Source organism: Protobothrops mucrosquamatus, unplaced genomic scaffold, assembly GCF_001527695.2.
Source record: "Protobothrops mucrosquamatus isolate PMUCROS unplaced genomic scaffold, P.Mucros_1.0 scaffold4302, whole genome shotgun sequence".
Taxonomy (NCBI): domain Eukaryota; kingdom Metazoa; phylum Chordata; class Lepidosauria; order Squamata; family Viperidae; genus Protobothrops; species Protobothrops mucrosquamatus.
In genome coordinates this window covers 67647-83024 of record NW_015390216.1, presented here as the reverse complement: position 1 = coordinate 83024, position 15378 = coordinate 67647, and the positions used below count along the sequence as shown (strand labels likewise).

The 15378-nt window shown below is 36.6% G+C and overlaps 1 protein-coding gene and 1 non-coding gene across 2 annotated transcripts in view; one reads left to right on the top strand and one right to left on the bottom strand.

Annotated features, from left to right (window-relative positions):
- The window catches only part of COL21A1 (collagen type XXI alpha 1 chain), a gene marked incomplete at its 3' end in the record, with an annotated part of 60871 nt that overhangs the window by 17957 nt on the left and 27536 nt on the right, over window positions 1-15378 (bottom strand). Inside the window, exons 12-16 of the mRNA XM_015828179.1 lie at window positions 13102-13155; window positions 11974-12027; window positions 9493-9546; window positions 9340-9393; window positions 4854-4907 (exon numbers count right to left, since the gene is read on the bottom strand). Coding sequence (XP_015683665.1) covers window positions 4854-4907; window positions 9340-9393; window positions 9493-9546; window positions 11974-12027; window positions 13102-13155 — 270 coding nt within the window. The remainder of the gene's footprint in view (window positions 1-4853; window positions 4908-9339; window positions 9394-9492; window positions 9547-11973; window positions 12028-13101; window positions 13156-15378) is intronic.
- LOC114923534 lies at window positions 370-476 on the top strand. The gene has a single exon (XR_003810661.1). It is a non-coding gene; the product is annotated as a U6 spliceosomal RNA (small nuclear RNA).

Here is a 15378-nt window from a genome sequence, read left to right as displayed (position 1 = left end):
GCTAAATATACTGATATCTTATGATACTGCTGTTGGAGAGACCAGCACTGCATTGAAAACAACTAGATTTGTAACAGAAATCGCAGATGGGAAGAATGTGACTGATGGACATTCTTTCATATATCGGGGTCCCAAGACTTCTCCAACCATTTTGCTTGGGTGATACGAGTAGAAGCCTAAGACATCTGGAGGGCTTCTCTTTACTTATTGAAATGGACTGATTTATACATTAATAAATAGAAAACTAACATAAACTGATCACTATTAGAATTGAATGGTCCATCCGATCTAGAAGGTCTATTTATGTGGCCTATTTCAAGAATTGAAATAGACTTGATCAATCAATCCATCAATCAAAAGTCCTATCAAGTGCTCGCTTCGGCAGCACATATACTAAAATTGGAACGATACAGAGAAGATTAGCATGGTCCCTGCACAAGGATGACACGCAAATTCGTGAAGCGTTCCATATTTAAAATAAATAAATAAATAAAAAGTCCTATCAAAATAGCAATCTGGCACTCATATTTATCTAAAAAATATTTTCTGGCTAACCTATCACTACAACAAGGAAAAGCTATGCACAGTCTGAAACATGCAGTCTTCTGAATATCGTTTTTCATGAAGGCACCTAATAGGGCTGTATTACTTATTATCCTTCTCATCTGTCATATTACCATATCCTTAGATTCTTATGACTATAACTTGTTGTATCTCATGATTTATGTTGATTGCTTTTGTTAGTATCCTATTATGATTTATGCTGATTGCTTTAGTATCCTATGACTATCATTGAGTGTTGTATCTATGATTTATGATGATTGTATTTTTATGATTATGATTATGATTGTCACTTGTTGCTTGTATGTATTATGAGAGCTTATGCACCGGAGACAAATTCCTTTTGTGTGTCCAATCACACTTGGCCAATAAAGACTTCTATTTCTATTTCTAATAGCTTTTGTTAGACTTCAAGTTGGCAGTTAATTCTTGTTACTGCTATTCTTTAAGCCTGCCTCAGAATAGCTGAAAAATTAGTAGCAATCATGTTCAGTTTCAGCTTAAAAATAATATATGTCCACCAAAACTGTGCTCAGAAATAGCCTTCACTTTGATTCTTCTTATGGTATCTCCACACGAAAGTTCACTGTGGCTGACACCTATACTTTTATGAGCAAAAATTAAAGAAGGAAGAATCACTCCACATCTGGGTGGATCTTATTAACAGGCAAATCCCTTTTATTTTCTGTTCAAAATTAAATTTCCTTGTTACATAACATTTATTCCTTGATACACAGAAAGCTGCCAGGAGAACAACCAGAGCACAGAGCATTTGGCAAAAATTATAGATGGAAATTTTAAACAAAGAATGCTCTGCAAGTCACATAGAAGAAAAGGCATGGAGTTCTAGGAAGAAAGGTCGTTCTAAAATAGGTAGTATTTTCTTCCTCTGATCTGTCTAAAACCATCTGGCAAAGGGTGGATATTTGGTCAAATACTGGCAAACAAGTCTCATGGTTTTTTAAAAAAAAATTCTTTTTTTAGAATAACAAATACAAAATACTTCAGCATAGTTATGAAATTGTTGTTTAATTTCAAAAGTGAATTAACTTTTCATCTGAACAAATTAACAATGTATTCTGCAACTTGAGTGAACTTTTTCACTGTTCTAAAGCAGATTCAAGGAATTTGTGGAGTGGAAAGGTATATCTGCTTTGTGATATACCACCCAGATGTCTATGGAGATTCTCAGTCATCTAGGTCATGGATGTCCCAAAAGTCCAAAAGGACTTTGTTTTTCCTTGAGAATGTTTTGCTTCTCATCCAAGAAGCTTCTTCAGCTCTGACTGAATGGTGGAGGATGGAAGGAAGACACATTTCAAACCCAAAAATATACTAAGGCAGAAGATTGTCCACCCCAAGGGTAAAATACTAAGCAACACAAACTGAGCAACATGATATATGCAGTACAATGCAGTGAGACATGTACTTATATGATCTGTACATTGGAGAAACAAAACAACCTTTTCACAAACGCATGGCACAACATAGGAGAGCAAAGCCATCAGGACAAAAGTCAGCAATTCATCTGCATTTGAAAGACAAAGGTCACTCTTTTGAAGACATCAAAGTCCACATTCTGGACAGAGGACTGGTTTGAAAAAGAGGTCAAAGAGGCCATCTACAGCCCTCTCTCAACAAAGGGGGAGGGATATGACACCACCTATCTCCTGTTTACAATATAATCCTTTCAGCAGTTCCAAGAAGGTTCCACACACATTTGCATTATTCAGGTGACCCTGAGGACACAGATAAACCTTCAAGTGGCCTCAACAACTCTCAGAAAGAGTGCTAACGAGCAGATGACTGCAAGGAATATAAATCCTTCATTCTCCACCATTCGGTCAAAGCTGCTTGGATGAGAAGCAAAACGTCCTCAAGGAAAAACAAAGTCCAATTGCCTTTTGAAAAATTACTTTTGGGATATACCATCCAGAATTTCATCATTGAAACACTTCTGAATATTCTAAATGAATAAACTAAATGAATAATAAGAATGCTTGTAGTGACATGAGAAATATGTTGGTGGCGGGTATAAATGTTCATGTACGTTTTGTTTTGCTTATGATGTTGTGCTATTGGCTGATGACACAAATGAGGTGTATGGTGATTTTTAGACTCTATAGCTCCTCCATGAAGAGGATCAATCTGAAAATCAGTGTGTCAAAGACCAAAATGGTTATTAAGTCCCTGATATTTTGTTGTAGATGTAAGTAATATCTTCAGGGCTACCTAGCTATAGTGCTAGCACTGATGTTACCTAGTTAGGTAATGAAAGGTCTGCAAGAAAACAACCAAGCTCAGAAAGCACCAAGGACCCCACAACTGTATATCTGTCCAAATTCCAAATGATATATAGGGTCAAGAAACAATGGGTGATAGATTAAACAATTGCACAGTAAATACAGATAGGAAAATAAACATGAAATATAAGTTTCAATGTAATGTTTCTAAACAATTAAAACTGCTGGCTTTATTCAATTTAATCTGTACCATATAACATCTAGCTTTTGTGAGCATTACATTAACCGAAATGATAAAGAATGTCTGTCTCTGATCAAACACTAACTCAAAGCAGATTATCCATACAATGGTTAAATAACTGAGGGAAACAGAATGTTTGGATGCTTTACAAATGGGAAAAATGCCACTCTCTGGGAGTTTTATAAAAGTTGTATGGAGCATTTCATGAATCATTGGCTTTAGGAAAGGCAGTCTTAGGGGAAGTCCTTTGTGGAATTAACAGGGTATATCCTCCATTGGCATATGAGTGAAGAATTTTAATTTGCAATCCAATTCTCTCTCCTGCTCTAGAAAAATTGTTTTCTGTAAAACATGCAGTGTAAGGTAGATCTACAAGTACTTCCTGGGCTATGACTGTAATTGAGCCTGGCAAATATGATCGTAAGTTGTGACAGTTGTAAACTGGGTGACTAAACCCAACGTTATGGGTTTTTTGCAGTAGTCATTAAGCAAACACTACAGTCATTGAGCGAACGCTGCAATCATTAAATGAACCCATTGTCCACTATGGGGCGGTTTTTGCCAGAAATGGGAAGTAAATGCCAATTCTTGCAAAATCATTGTAAATTGAGGTCATGCAACTGCAAATGGCCATAAATGCAGGTAAGTTGCTGAGCACCCAAAATGGGGTCATGTGACCATGGTGGAGGCAACATGGGCACTTTGAAACCAGGTAGTAAGTAGATTTTGGGGGTCTACCATGCTTTCAAATGGTAACAGCCAGTCATAGGTTAAGGACTACCTGCACTAAAAAGATATTGAAGAATCACAGAGACTAAAGTAATTGATAAAATGTTGACAGTACCTCCAAGAAGGAAAAAATGGAGATGTGGAGCAGAAAAATGGAAGGGTCCAGGAAACTCTGGAACATGGGCTCAGCAGACACAGTTTAGGAGGAAGAATACTAGCAAGTTAGAATTTTGAAAAACTTGGAACTACGGTAAAAACTATGCACCTTGCAAGGATGTTTGGATCAAAATTCTTTAGTTCCTGACAGACATTGCTTTATTGTTCGTTCTGTCTGTCTGTCTGTCTGTCTGTCTGTCTGTCTGTCTGTCTGTCTGTCTGTCTGTCTGTCTGTCTGTCTGTCTGTCTGTCTATCTCTCACCACTCACTTTTGGGGATAAATTGAGATGCAGATCTTACTGCTAGTTAACGATACTCCCCAGGGTGAGGTTGGGTGGAAATGATGAAAGCAGCACTGTGAACCCAAGCCCTGCTCCTTTAATATGTGTGCTAAGATATCATAGAAATGTATGAAAGAGTTATAACTTGCATTATGATGGCATGATGACTCTTTTCATCACTTTAATCCGTAAAGTGGTGGGTCCTGCAGACATCAATCCCAGCTTCCATTCCTCAGAACTCTGACTTCAGAATGCCCCCAAATATTAATCATAAACCCCTTTGAGTCTTCTTTTAATGGAAGCAGTAGAAAGTTGTTTTAAATAAATAAACAATATAAAACATTATGCCAACAAGCTCCCTATGAAAGCACTACTTTTCTAAGATGGAAAGGAAGAAATAGTCATGTTGATGAATGTCAGTAATTGCTCCTCCAAAAGAAAAGTACAGTAGTGACACAAAGAAGAAAATCCTCCCTAATCTCTTAAAGAAACATTAAAAGATCAGCTGCCAGGATTTGGTATGTGGTTGTATTCTGTTTGATGCTCAACTTTTAAAAATAGATTTTAACAAGGAAAAGTGAATGTCAGTAAAACAACCTCAAAAGATAAAGAACTTGACATAAAAGTCATTGAAAAACTTACTGGATTCCCCCGTCTTCCTTCTGGTCCTGTAGAACCCTGTTGTCCAACTTCTCCCTTAATGTTAAGAAATAATCATGAAACTATTAAATTTCCAGTAGCACACTGGGAACTGTAACAGCATGGACTTAACTCAACCAATATATGGGAAATATCTAAAATCTGCCAGTAAAATACACAAAGCTAAATCTTGCTGCTACACAACATGTTTCTTTAAGCTGTTTTTTTATTCTTCCACTTGTATTTAGTTACAGATCTTCCCAATGATGCAAAATCTATATTCAGGCCTGTTTCCTATGAAATAAATCTCTGGAAAAGACCAAGAGTCCATCCACATTTAGCAGAACATGAAAACGGTGCTGATGTGTGAGGCTCTATTGGTTTCTGCCTCCAGAGGGCATAGCTAACAAAATATGGATACCTTTCCAAAAGAGTCGGGGGGGGGGGTAGTTGATTTGGCTGCATTTGTCAGCTAACGATGACCCAGTGCATTAACAGCAACTGGAACAAGTATTGATTCATGTTGGAAAGCATTAGGAGCCCATACATGGGATTAGTCAGGAAAATATATAAAAATTTGCCTGGCTATTTTATCAGAGAATTCAGGAAATAGTACAATAGTACAAAAATGGTCGCTGTGTTTGAAATTTTGAAATGACAACTTTTAGAAGAGGATCCAAGCATATTATTTTCCCAATGCTATCATTCTGAGTTGCTCAATACTGCTTGCATTCCATATATATGTGTGTGAGAAATTTAGAGATGGGGAGGTCTGGGAAAAAACCGGAAAAACTGGGGGAAAAGACATTTGGGGGGTGGGAGGGAAAAAAAACTTCCCCCATTTTTCTGTTTTTTTTTTTCAGACCTTCCCATCTCTAGACTGAGAATGCACGTCTGGGCACACTCAAAATAGAGATTCAAGCCATTATTGCCCTAAAATAGCTAGCAGCAGCTAACAACCATGACTGATCATACCCTTCCAAAGCTCATAATTTGGACTTCAATGGGAGATGAACAAGAAATCCCAGAAATGTAAGCTATGTAAGATTTAGTATGGAGATGGCATTGGCATCGTGCTTATTCACGATCTGTGGTGGAGAGTCAGGAGGTGGGTAATGTATCCAATTTTGTGCTCCTTGATCTGCCTGTGGCTTTTGAATTGGGGATGGGAGGTCCAATTTATCAGTGGTTCTTCTCTTTGCTTTGTGGCTAGTTTCCACCAGTGTTGACAGATGGGGAGAGGTTTCACTTGCAGTCCCTCACATATGGATGTCAAAGAGCCCCACAGTTCCTCCCTGTCTATTTAACATCCACATGAAACCATTGTCTCAATGTAATCCAGGCATTACTGTAGACTTAGTTGTTCTCCCAGGCCTTAGGCACTGTGTGTGGAGCCCCCTTTTCATTTTGTTTTGCTTTGCTTTGGTTTTTCTCCCTTGCTTCAATTAATTTTGTTTTAGTTTGATTACTTCACTCTTCCAGTCTGTTTTGTCTTTTACATGATTTGTGTGTGTGTGTGTGTGTGTGTGTGTGTGTTTAGGTTCCTGGTTATAAGCTGTGCACAATTGTATAGGAGTTGGCCATCCCATAAATGAATAAATAAAAGCATTCCAGAAGGCAGCAATACCAAACCACTTCTCTACTGCTGTCACCACCAGCAGCAGCAGCACAAGTCCTCGACCTACGATCACAATTCAGACCAGAATTTCCATTGCTAAGCAAGGTGGTTGTTAAGTGAGCCACGCTCAATTTTACAACCTTTTTTGCCAGAGTTAAGCAAATCACCGAAACTGTTAAGCGACTCATGCAGTCGTTACATAAATCTGGATTCCCCCATTGACTTCGTTTATTGGAAGCGGCCTGGGAAGATCACAACACATGACCACAGGATGCAGCAACCATTGTAAGTATGTGCCAGTTGCCAACTCCCAAATTTTGAAAATGTGACCCTGGGGATGCTGCAATTATCATACGTGCAAGGATCAGTTGTAACTCACTTTTTTCAGTTCTGTTGTAACTTCAAACCGTCACTAAACAAAAGGTTGTAAGTCAACCAGTAGTCATTAACTTACAACAGTTTGTTCGGTGACTGTTCAGAGTTACAACGGCACTGAAAAAAGTGACTTATGCCCATTTTTTCAAACTTACAACCGTTACAGCATCCCCACGGTCACACAATCAAAATTCAGAAGTTTGGCAACTGGTTCATATTATGACGGTCGCAGTGCCCTGGGGTCATGTGATCACTGTTTGAGACTTTCTGACAAACAAAGTCAATGGGGAATCCAGATTCACTTAACAACTGTGTTACTAAATTTGAATTTGAATTTGAATTTATTATATTTATACCCCGCCCTTCTCCCGGAGGACTCAGGGCGGCTTACAGCCAGTTTAAAAACAGTTTAATACAAATACAAAATATAAAATTTAAGAGAATAATTAAAAATAAATATTTAAATAGGCCGCTTCTACTAAAATTTAGTTAAAACCAATTTAAAATACCCCTAGGCCAGTCCTGCCCGCTGAAACAACCAAGTCTTGAGGGCGCGGTGGAAGGAGGGGAGATCCGAAATCACCCGGATCTCTGGGGGCAGCTCGTTCCAGAGGGTGGGTGCTCCGACAGAGAAGGCTCTCCCCCTGGGGGTCGCCAGCCGGCACTGTCTGGTTGACGGCACCCTGAGGAGGGCCTCTCTGTGGGAGCGTATCGGCCGGTGGGAGGTAATCTGTGGCAGAAGACGGTCTCGGAGGTAACTAACTTAACTACTGCAGTGATTCACTTAACAACTATGGCAAGAAAAGTTGTAAAATGGGGCAAAACTCACTTAAGAAATATTTTGCTTAGCAACAGAAATTTTGGGCACAATTATGGTTGTAAGTTGAGGGCTACTTTTATTCTTATGATCCATTCTGGCTGGGAATTTAAAAACTAGTGTAACCTGTGGATATGATAACTATATAATCTCCATTCCCTACATTTTGAAGAAAGTCTAACTCTGAAGTACTCATGCTCTGAGTTTCTTAAAGAGGGGGATTATGAACAGTGGGAAAATGGATAAATATTTGTTTTCCCATCCAATGGAAAGAGTTCCCAATGACAAAGAAAACTCTTCCACAAAGAAGGGTGGGACCTTGATTATTCCACAGCAGAGTATTTGCAAATGTATGGGTCTACAGAGGCCAACTTATGGAGCACATGATTTTGATGTGTAGCAGAGTATTTACTGTTTCCAGGGGGGGAAAAAACCCTATTTCTGAACTTTTGGAAAGAAACTGAAGAAGATTCCAGAAGAAATGTTCAAAGATGCTTTTCCTGTTAAAATATTCTGACTTTGATTACAAAAAACCCAAGTGAAATGATGTTTTATAAACAGCAGATGTTAAAAGGCAAAATGGCAGCATTTTAATCCAGCAGAAACAAGAGATCATTGCTTTTATAATTTCAAACTATTCAGAAATAAATGCTATACTTCTTCTTTCTGCTCTGTATTATAACCTAGGAATGACTGAAAGAATACAATGTATTTAAACAAAAGCATATATTAAAAATCAGATTTTAAAAAAAATCAGATAGCAAGAAGGACATCCAGACGATGCACTTGCATTGCTCTTCAAATTTCCTATGCTCCCTGTTTATTGCTGCCAGAGCTACTGCTACATGCCAGAAAGAGCAATTTAACTTGATTAGGGAATTTCCAAGGTATGTAGCAAGGGAAGGGATGGAAAAAGCCAGCAAAAACTTCCTAAGAATTCCATATGCAATAATAACATACGGAAGAGAGCCAAATCATGCAGCTGATGACTGCAAGAGTCTCCATGCTTATACTATATCTGCATGCCAATAAGCATGGATCAGCTTTGATGTATTGAACAGTCTTAATTAGGTTAGTCCTCCCTTCCATGGAACAAATTTAAGAGCACATACACATGTCTGGAACCCTTGCAGGGTCCTATTAGAAGGTCAAGACGATGAGTGGTGTAAGTGGGAGGGAGTTGTCTGATCCTCCTTTTTATATTATGAATTGTTTCCTTGTTCCCCCTGCCAGATGGATTCCCAGTCCATTGAGTCCATTGGGTCTCATTTAATTATTTGTAGCTGCACTTAAGCAGCACATTTGTTTAAAAGAAATATAAACATACAAGAATAAGATTAATAAAATAAAAATCCATTAATAAAGTAGAAAAAAAGTATATGCAGACAGGTAGCCCTCGACTTACGACCACAGCTGAGCCCAGAGTTTATGTTGCCGAGTGAGATGGTTCTTAAGTGACTTTTGCCCCATTTTATAACCTTACTTGATACAGTGGTTAAGTGAATCGCTGCAGTTGGAAGTGTGAAAAACGGTCGTAAGTCACTTTTTCCAGGGCCACTGCAACTTTGAATGGATGGTTGTAAGTCGAGAACTACTTGTATACGTCATGCATATACATGAAGTTAATTTCAGTTCCAGTTATGAATACAATATTTGCACAAAATCAATACATTGGGTACCTTAAAACCTGGAGTTCCAGGTATGCCATCCTTCCCACTCCTCCCAGGTTCTCCCTGTTTTTATAAATAGAGCTAGAGTTACTCACCAGTTGTAATAGTGTGCAGGAAAAAGGAAAAACAAATAGAACTTCCCCAAATTTGTCCGAAACTTACAACCCGTCCAGGTATTCCAGGAAATCCTGCAGAACCTTTTTCTCCTTTTGCACCCTGGTAAAAGAATAGGAGAAAGATAAATAAGAGCAGCAGTAAATCAAACTGTCAGCACCCTCTAAAGGCTGACAGAACACCTGGGAAGTTGAAGCTGGTTCATTAGTCCTTCTCATAAAGTGCTAAATATACTGGACTAGTTGTGGGAAAACCTGGACTTAGCACCGTGAAGGAAAATTCTCCCTTATTTTTTTTTCTTTTAGTACTTATTCAAGGTGATAACATTCTTATGGGTGAAGGGTAGTGTCCTTGCTCTTGTTTTAAGATACAAGTTGGACAAGGGATTTGTGGAAATAATTATACAATAATTTCTCCAACAGTTTACAACAGTGTTTCTCAACCTTGACAATTTTAAGGCATGTGGACTTCAACTCCCAGAATTCCACAGCCAGCAATGCTGGCTGTGGAATTCTGGGAGTTGAAGTCCACATGCCTTAAAATTGTCAAGGTTGAGAAACACTGGTTTACAACCACCTAGTTTTCCCAGGATTGAACTAAAATTGCAAAGGAAGGTCGCCTATGGGAACTCTTCCCATTGGATTTTTTAAAAATCTCTAGATAAATTTTATTAAAGTTTTAAAAGAACATAAAAACCTACAACTAATAGTTTTGCTATATATTTTTTTATAGTCTATAAACTAGCGTTGAATGAAAAGAAAGAAAAACAGAGAAAAGATAAAAGAAATAAAAAGAAGAAGCATCCGATTTCCCTTGCAGCAAATATAAAAATGAATATAAAACTAACTCTTATTCTATGGTTACAAAAGAAAGCTCACTTTTTTCCATTATTTATTTTTTCCCCTAATCATCAAAACCACATCATAAATGCATTTTTTTCTGTTTCATGCAAAAAAATCTATAAGGGGTTTCCAGTCAGCCATAAATGTAGATATTGTCTTTTCTCTAATCAAAGAAATCAATTTGACCATCTCCATAATTCCATAATCTTCAGCACCTTTCCTCTGCTGTGGGTGGTGTTTTTTATTTTTGAGTATATAGTAATCCAGTTGCTTATCTATTAGTCCCAAAAGAAAGTCTCTGGTTTCAATATATATTAGTCTTTAAGATCTTCTGACTTAATGTATTTATTTGTACACCCTCCTTTTTTTTGCTTTTTCACAGATCTACAATAGCATCCGTCCCTCTCAATTCCTGGCAAATAGATGGGGAAGAAATGGAGGTAGTGACAGATTTTATCTTCCTGGGCTCCAAGATCACCACAGATGGGGACTGCAGCCAAGAAATTAAAAGACGCTTGCTCCTGGGGAGGAAAGCTATGGCAAATCTAAACAGCATACTAAAAAGCAGAGACGTCACCCTGCCAACAAAAGTACGTATAGCCAAGGCCATGGTTTTCCCAGTTGAAATGTATGGCTGTGAAAATTGGACCATAAAAAAGGCTGAGTGCAAAAGAATTGAGGCCTTTGAACTATGGTGCTGGAGAAGACTCCTGCGAGTCCCCTGGACTGCAAGGCGATCAAACTGGTGAGTCCTAGAGGAGATCAACCCTGACTGCTCTTTAGAAGGCCAGATCCTGAAGTTGAAACTCAAGTACTTTGGCCAATGAGAAGGAAGGACTCACTGAAGAAGAGCCTAATGATGGGAAAGATTGGGGGCAATAGAAGAAGGGGACGACAGAGAATGAGGTGACTGGATGGAGTCACTGAAGCAATAGGTGTCAACTTAAATGGACTCCAAAAGATGGTAGAGGACAGGAAGGCCTGAAGGAACATTGTCCATGGTGTCGCGATGGGTCAGACATGACTTCGCAACTAACAACAACAACATGATAAAATGTCCACGTTGTTCACATTTCCAGCATAAATTTGTAGTACCTATATACATTCTATACAATTTCTTTGGTGACAAATATCAAAGATATATCATTTTATAAAAAAATTTCTTTAGGTACAGAAAATAATATAAATTTAAATTCTTTCAACCACATATTTTCCCACTGAACCATTTGTATATTGTAGTCAAACATTTTAGCCCATTTTATCATACATTCTTTCACTTGTTCCCTCTAATATTTCAACAAAGGTTTATATATTTTAGCAATAGCATGTCCATAGTTTGTATATAATTTTATTTCAAACTCAGTCTTGTATTGTTCAAAATCATAAAGTTTTTTATCCATTTTAAACCTTTTTGAGATTTGTGTATAAGAAAATTATTGACAACTATATCCTTTTGTTGACAAATCTTCCCTTGATTTTCTTTTACAATCCCTTTGAGAAAAATCTAGTACATTATGATAAGCTAACCATTTGTGTTAGCTTTTATTTCTTGCCTATAAAATACTACACAATGTGTTTTCAGACACAATCTAGATTTACATTCAGTCCTTACTCTAAGAATGGCCCACCTGACATAATGTTTTTTGTTGAACTAAATCATTTGTTCTCATATTAAGCTTAAACTTGCCTTTTTCCCATAAATTCCTGGTATGCCTTGATCACCTTTGGGTCCTCTGTCCCCCTTAATAAAATAGATAACTTTATTTTTCTATGCAAAGAGGCAAATTAAATAGTGCAGAATAAAGCATGAAAACATAGCTCACAATATCTATAGTGATAGTGGCCATACCTTTTAACATAGTGCAAACGTGGTTTAAAATTAATACTTATATACTGTATACATCAGAAATAAAATATCTTCATAACTGTGCATTCAGACCATCTGCCTCTCATGAGTTTTTACAGCCAGTATATCAGAAGCAAAAGACTAAGGCCATGCATTCAATTTCCAATTAAACTGATTTATTGCTTATGTCTATGCACAGGAATCTAGTCAAGTAACAGTTAGTACCAATTTGGCACTAGATAAGAGTTGGACTTCAAGATCGGTTGGACTTAGATTGCTTGTGGGAACATAGAGATTCTAGGCTGATTCCCCTTTGACTCCACCCCCAGGCTCTGCCACTCCTCCTACATAGCACTAGAAAACATATAATAATAACATAATAACATATAAACACATATAAAAACAACTTAATGCAAAAGAGTAATAGCTCTAATTTACCTGTATTATAGTTCCAATTTACAATATTTTTAGGAGGTCTATTGTAAAATAAGGAATTAAAAATTCAAAAACAAATCCATCTACTTGGAGGTAGCATCAATGGAAGGATGAGCAATATTTCACATAAGACAAGCTTTGCACTGATGTTGAGGTGATAAGTAGACTAAACATTCCAGACCTTCAGAGCAAGCTAGTTTCAATTGTCAGGAAAGAGGAGGTGATAATATTGAAAAATAGTTTCCCTAGTATCACAACCTTATTAGTTAAGGGATAACTACTTAAAATTGGATAAACAAGTCAGCCTGTGTGATATCATCACTTCCAGAAATATGGTTGTCTACCTCTACTTATCTGACAATGTTCCCAACTAAAAGTTGTGTTCCTGAAGACAGAAAAGAAAACATGGAATAATAAGTCCTATTTTTTTTTACTCTGAATGAGATAAAAAGCACGGGGTTTTTATTATTTTGAAAATCCCTTGATTTTTTTTTAACATCCTACCCATTGTTACAAGAAGCATTTGGTTTGAACCTTAGATGCTGGCATTCCATGTAATCCAGGAAAACCAGGAACTCCACGTTCACCCTAGAAGGAAAAAAAAATAAATCTCTGTGAAGCACCATAACTAAATAAATAGGTATCTAAAGGCATCACTTTGTAAATGAGACAAAGGTATTTATTCCACTGGGTTGCTTTCTAAATGAGAATTATACCACTGTTTTCTTAGGACATGAGGAAATGATGTACAAAAACAAATGCAAAGGGCTAGGAAAAGCAACCTAGAGAATAATTAGCCATCAGCCAGAAGCTCCAAGCATCTGCATTTTGAAATAATTAAGAAATGAACTATCTGGAATGCACAAAACATAGAAGCAAACAATCTATGATGTTCTTCCTAGAACCAACCCCCACTAAAATATTTGTTGGGAAATATCTTGTCACAGCAGATATGTCACATAGAAACATTAAAAACATATTTACTATGTAGAATTATGGTTTATAAAAACATTTGATTATTTCAGAGAATTCAGTAAATATGTATGCGTATGGCTTTATTCATGAAGTTAGTTTAGCAGGTAACTTTATTTATAGCTTGATTCTTTGCTGTTCTCCCTCCCTGCCAGATGTTATGTTTCCCTCCCTGTTTTATTTTTAACTACCAATGATTTATTTGCAAGCTCATCTTAACCTATTCCAATAAGACAACTGAATAGTATATTGCCAGTATGTGGAACAGTACATCTGTACCAGCACATATAAATCAGCATCTGGACAATAAATTAAAGTCCTGGTTATTCACAACTTCTGAAACATTTTAAAATAATCTCTACCCACAAACAACTGAACATGAACAATAGTCAATTTTGTTTCGAAGAAGTAGGAAAATGTTCTTAAATGTCTGAAACTGACATTTTGCAAAACCATTAATTTGTGTAAAGACAAGCCCAAACAGCTTGAACTCAAGTGACTTTAACTCAAATTTCAGTTCAGATATACATTTTGAGGTAGCTTTGAGCTAAATCACAATGGCATCTAATCCAGGTTTCCAACTCAGTATATTCTATAATCTTTTCCTCCTTTTCTACTGTACTTTCCTCCCCCACCCGATTTTCCATTTATTTATTTATAAAAAATCTATATGGCCGCCCAACTCACTCAGTGACTCCAGATGGCTTACAAAGATAAAAAAAAATCAGTACAAAAAGAATAAAAACGAACAAACCCATCCCAGCAATAATAATCAAATCAAGCATTATATTCTTTGTTATGTTTTGCTATGTCTATGTTGCAATTGGGTTGGATCATAATTGCCTTAATTTCAACAATCCCTAGTAGGTATTCCGCAAGTATTAGGTTTAATAGAGGTTAGCATAGCTTTACATTTTCACAGTGTTTTATAAATCCTAATACTTTATCTACTGTTATCTAAATTAATTATATGTAGCATTCCAACTGTAATTTTTACAGGTCTTTTATAGGGAATCAAGGGTTTGATTCCTTTGCAATTTTAGATTAATAAGTTGTATTTTTACTTCTACTTTAGAGTGATTGCTATATTATTAATTTTATGGTGATCCACAACCAAAATAAACAACAACATTATTAATCTTACAAGAAATGAAGATATTAAACATCTGGCTCAAATGCTTCTTGCATACCTTAAAGAATTAACACTCATTAAAGAGCCACAGTGAACATCTCATCATTATTACTCTTGGAGTCATTGCCAAATTCATTCTTTACCACAGCTGACTCTGATATTATAAAGAATGGAAAATCATTGTTCACTGAGAGCTTTCTGAATACTACACAGAATACAAAGTAATTTGGTCAAGATAAATTTTCAGTATAATTATATAAGAGTGATGGCTATAAGGAAGCTATGACATATACAGTATAAGTATGCTATATCCCATAAAAAACATTGAATACAATTCTAAATGCTTGTATTTTTCAAATCTGCAGAATAATTTCCCAAAAAGAGACTTGAAATCTATTAAACAATCACATATAAGGTCACGTTATTGTGAACTTTACAAAAATTCCAGTGTCTTATACAATAGGGTTATAAACATATACAAAGCCTAACTTCCAAATACATTGTACTTAAACACTATCAAAATTACATAGATGCACACAAATGAACCCATCTTTTCTATGTGTCATTGGTTGGACATCCAGACTTATTGGCAAAATTTCAAATGCAGCAAATAAAAAGCAAACTATGGCAGAAAATGTCTCTAAACCAAGAAGTATTCAGAAGCAATTTAAAATTAATGTAAATAAACTAGAGATTTCCCTATACAA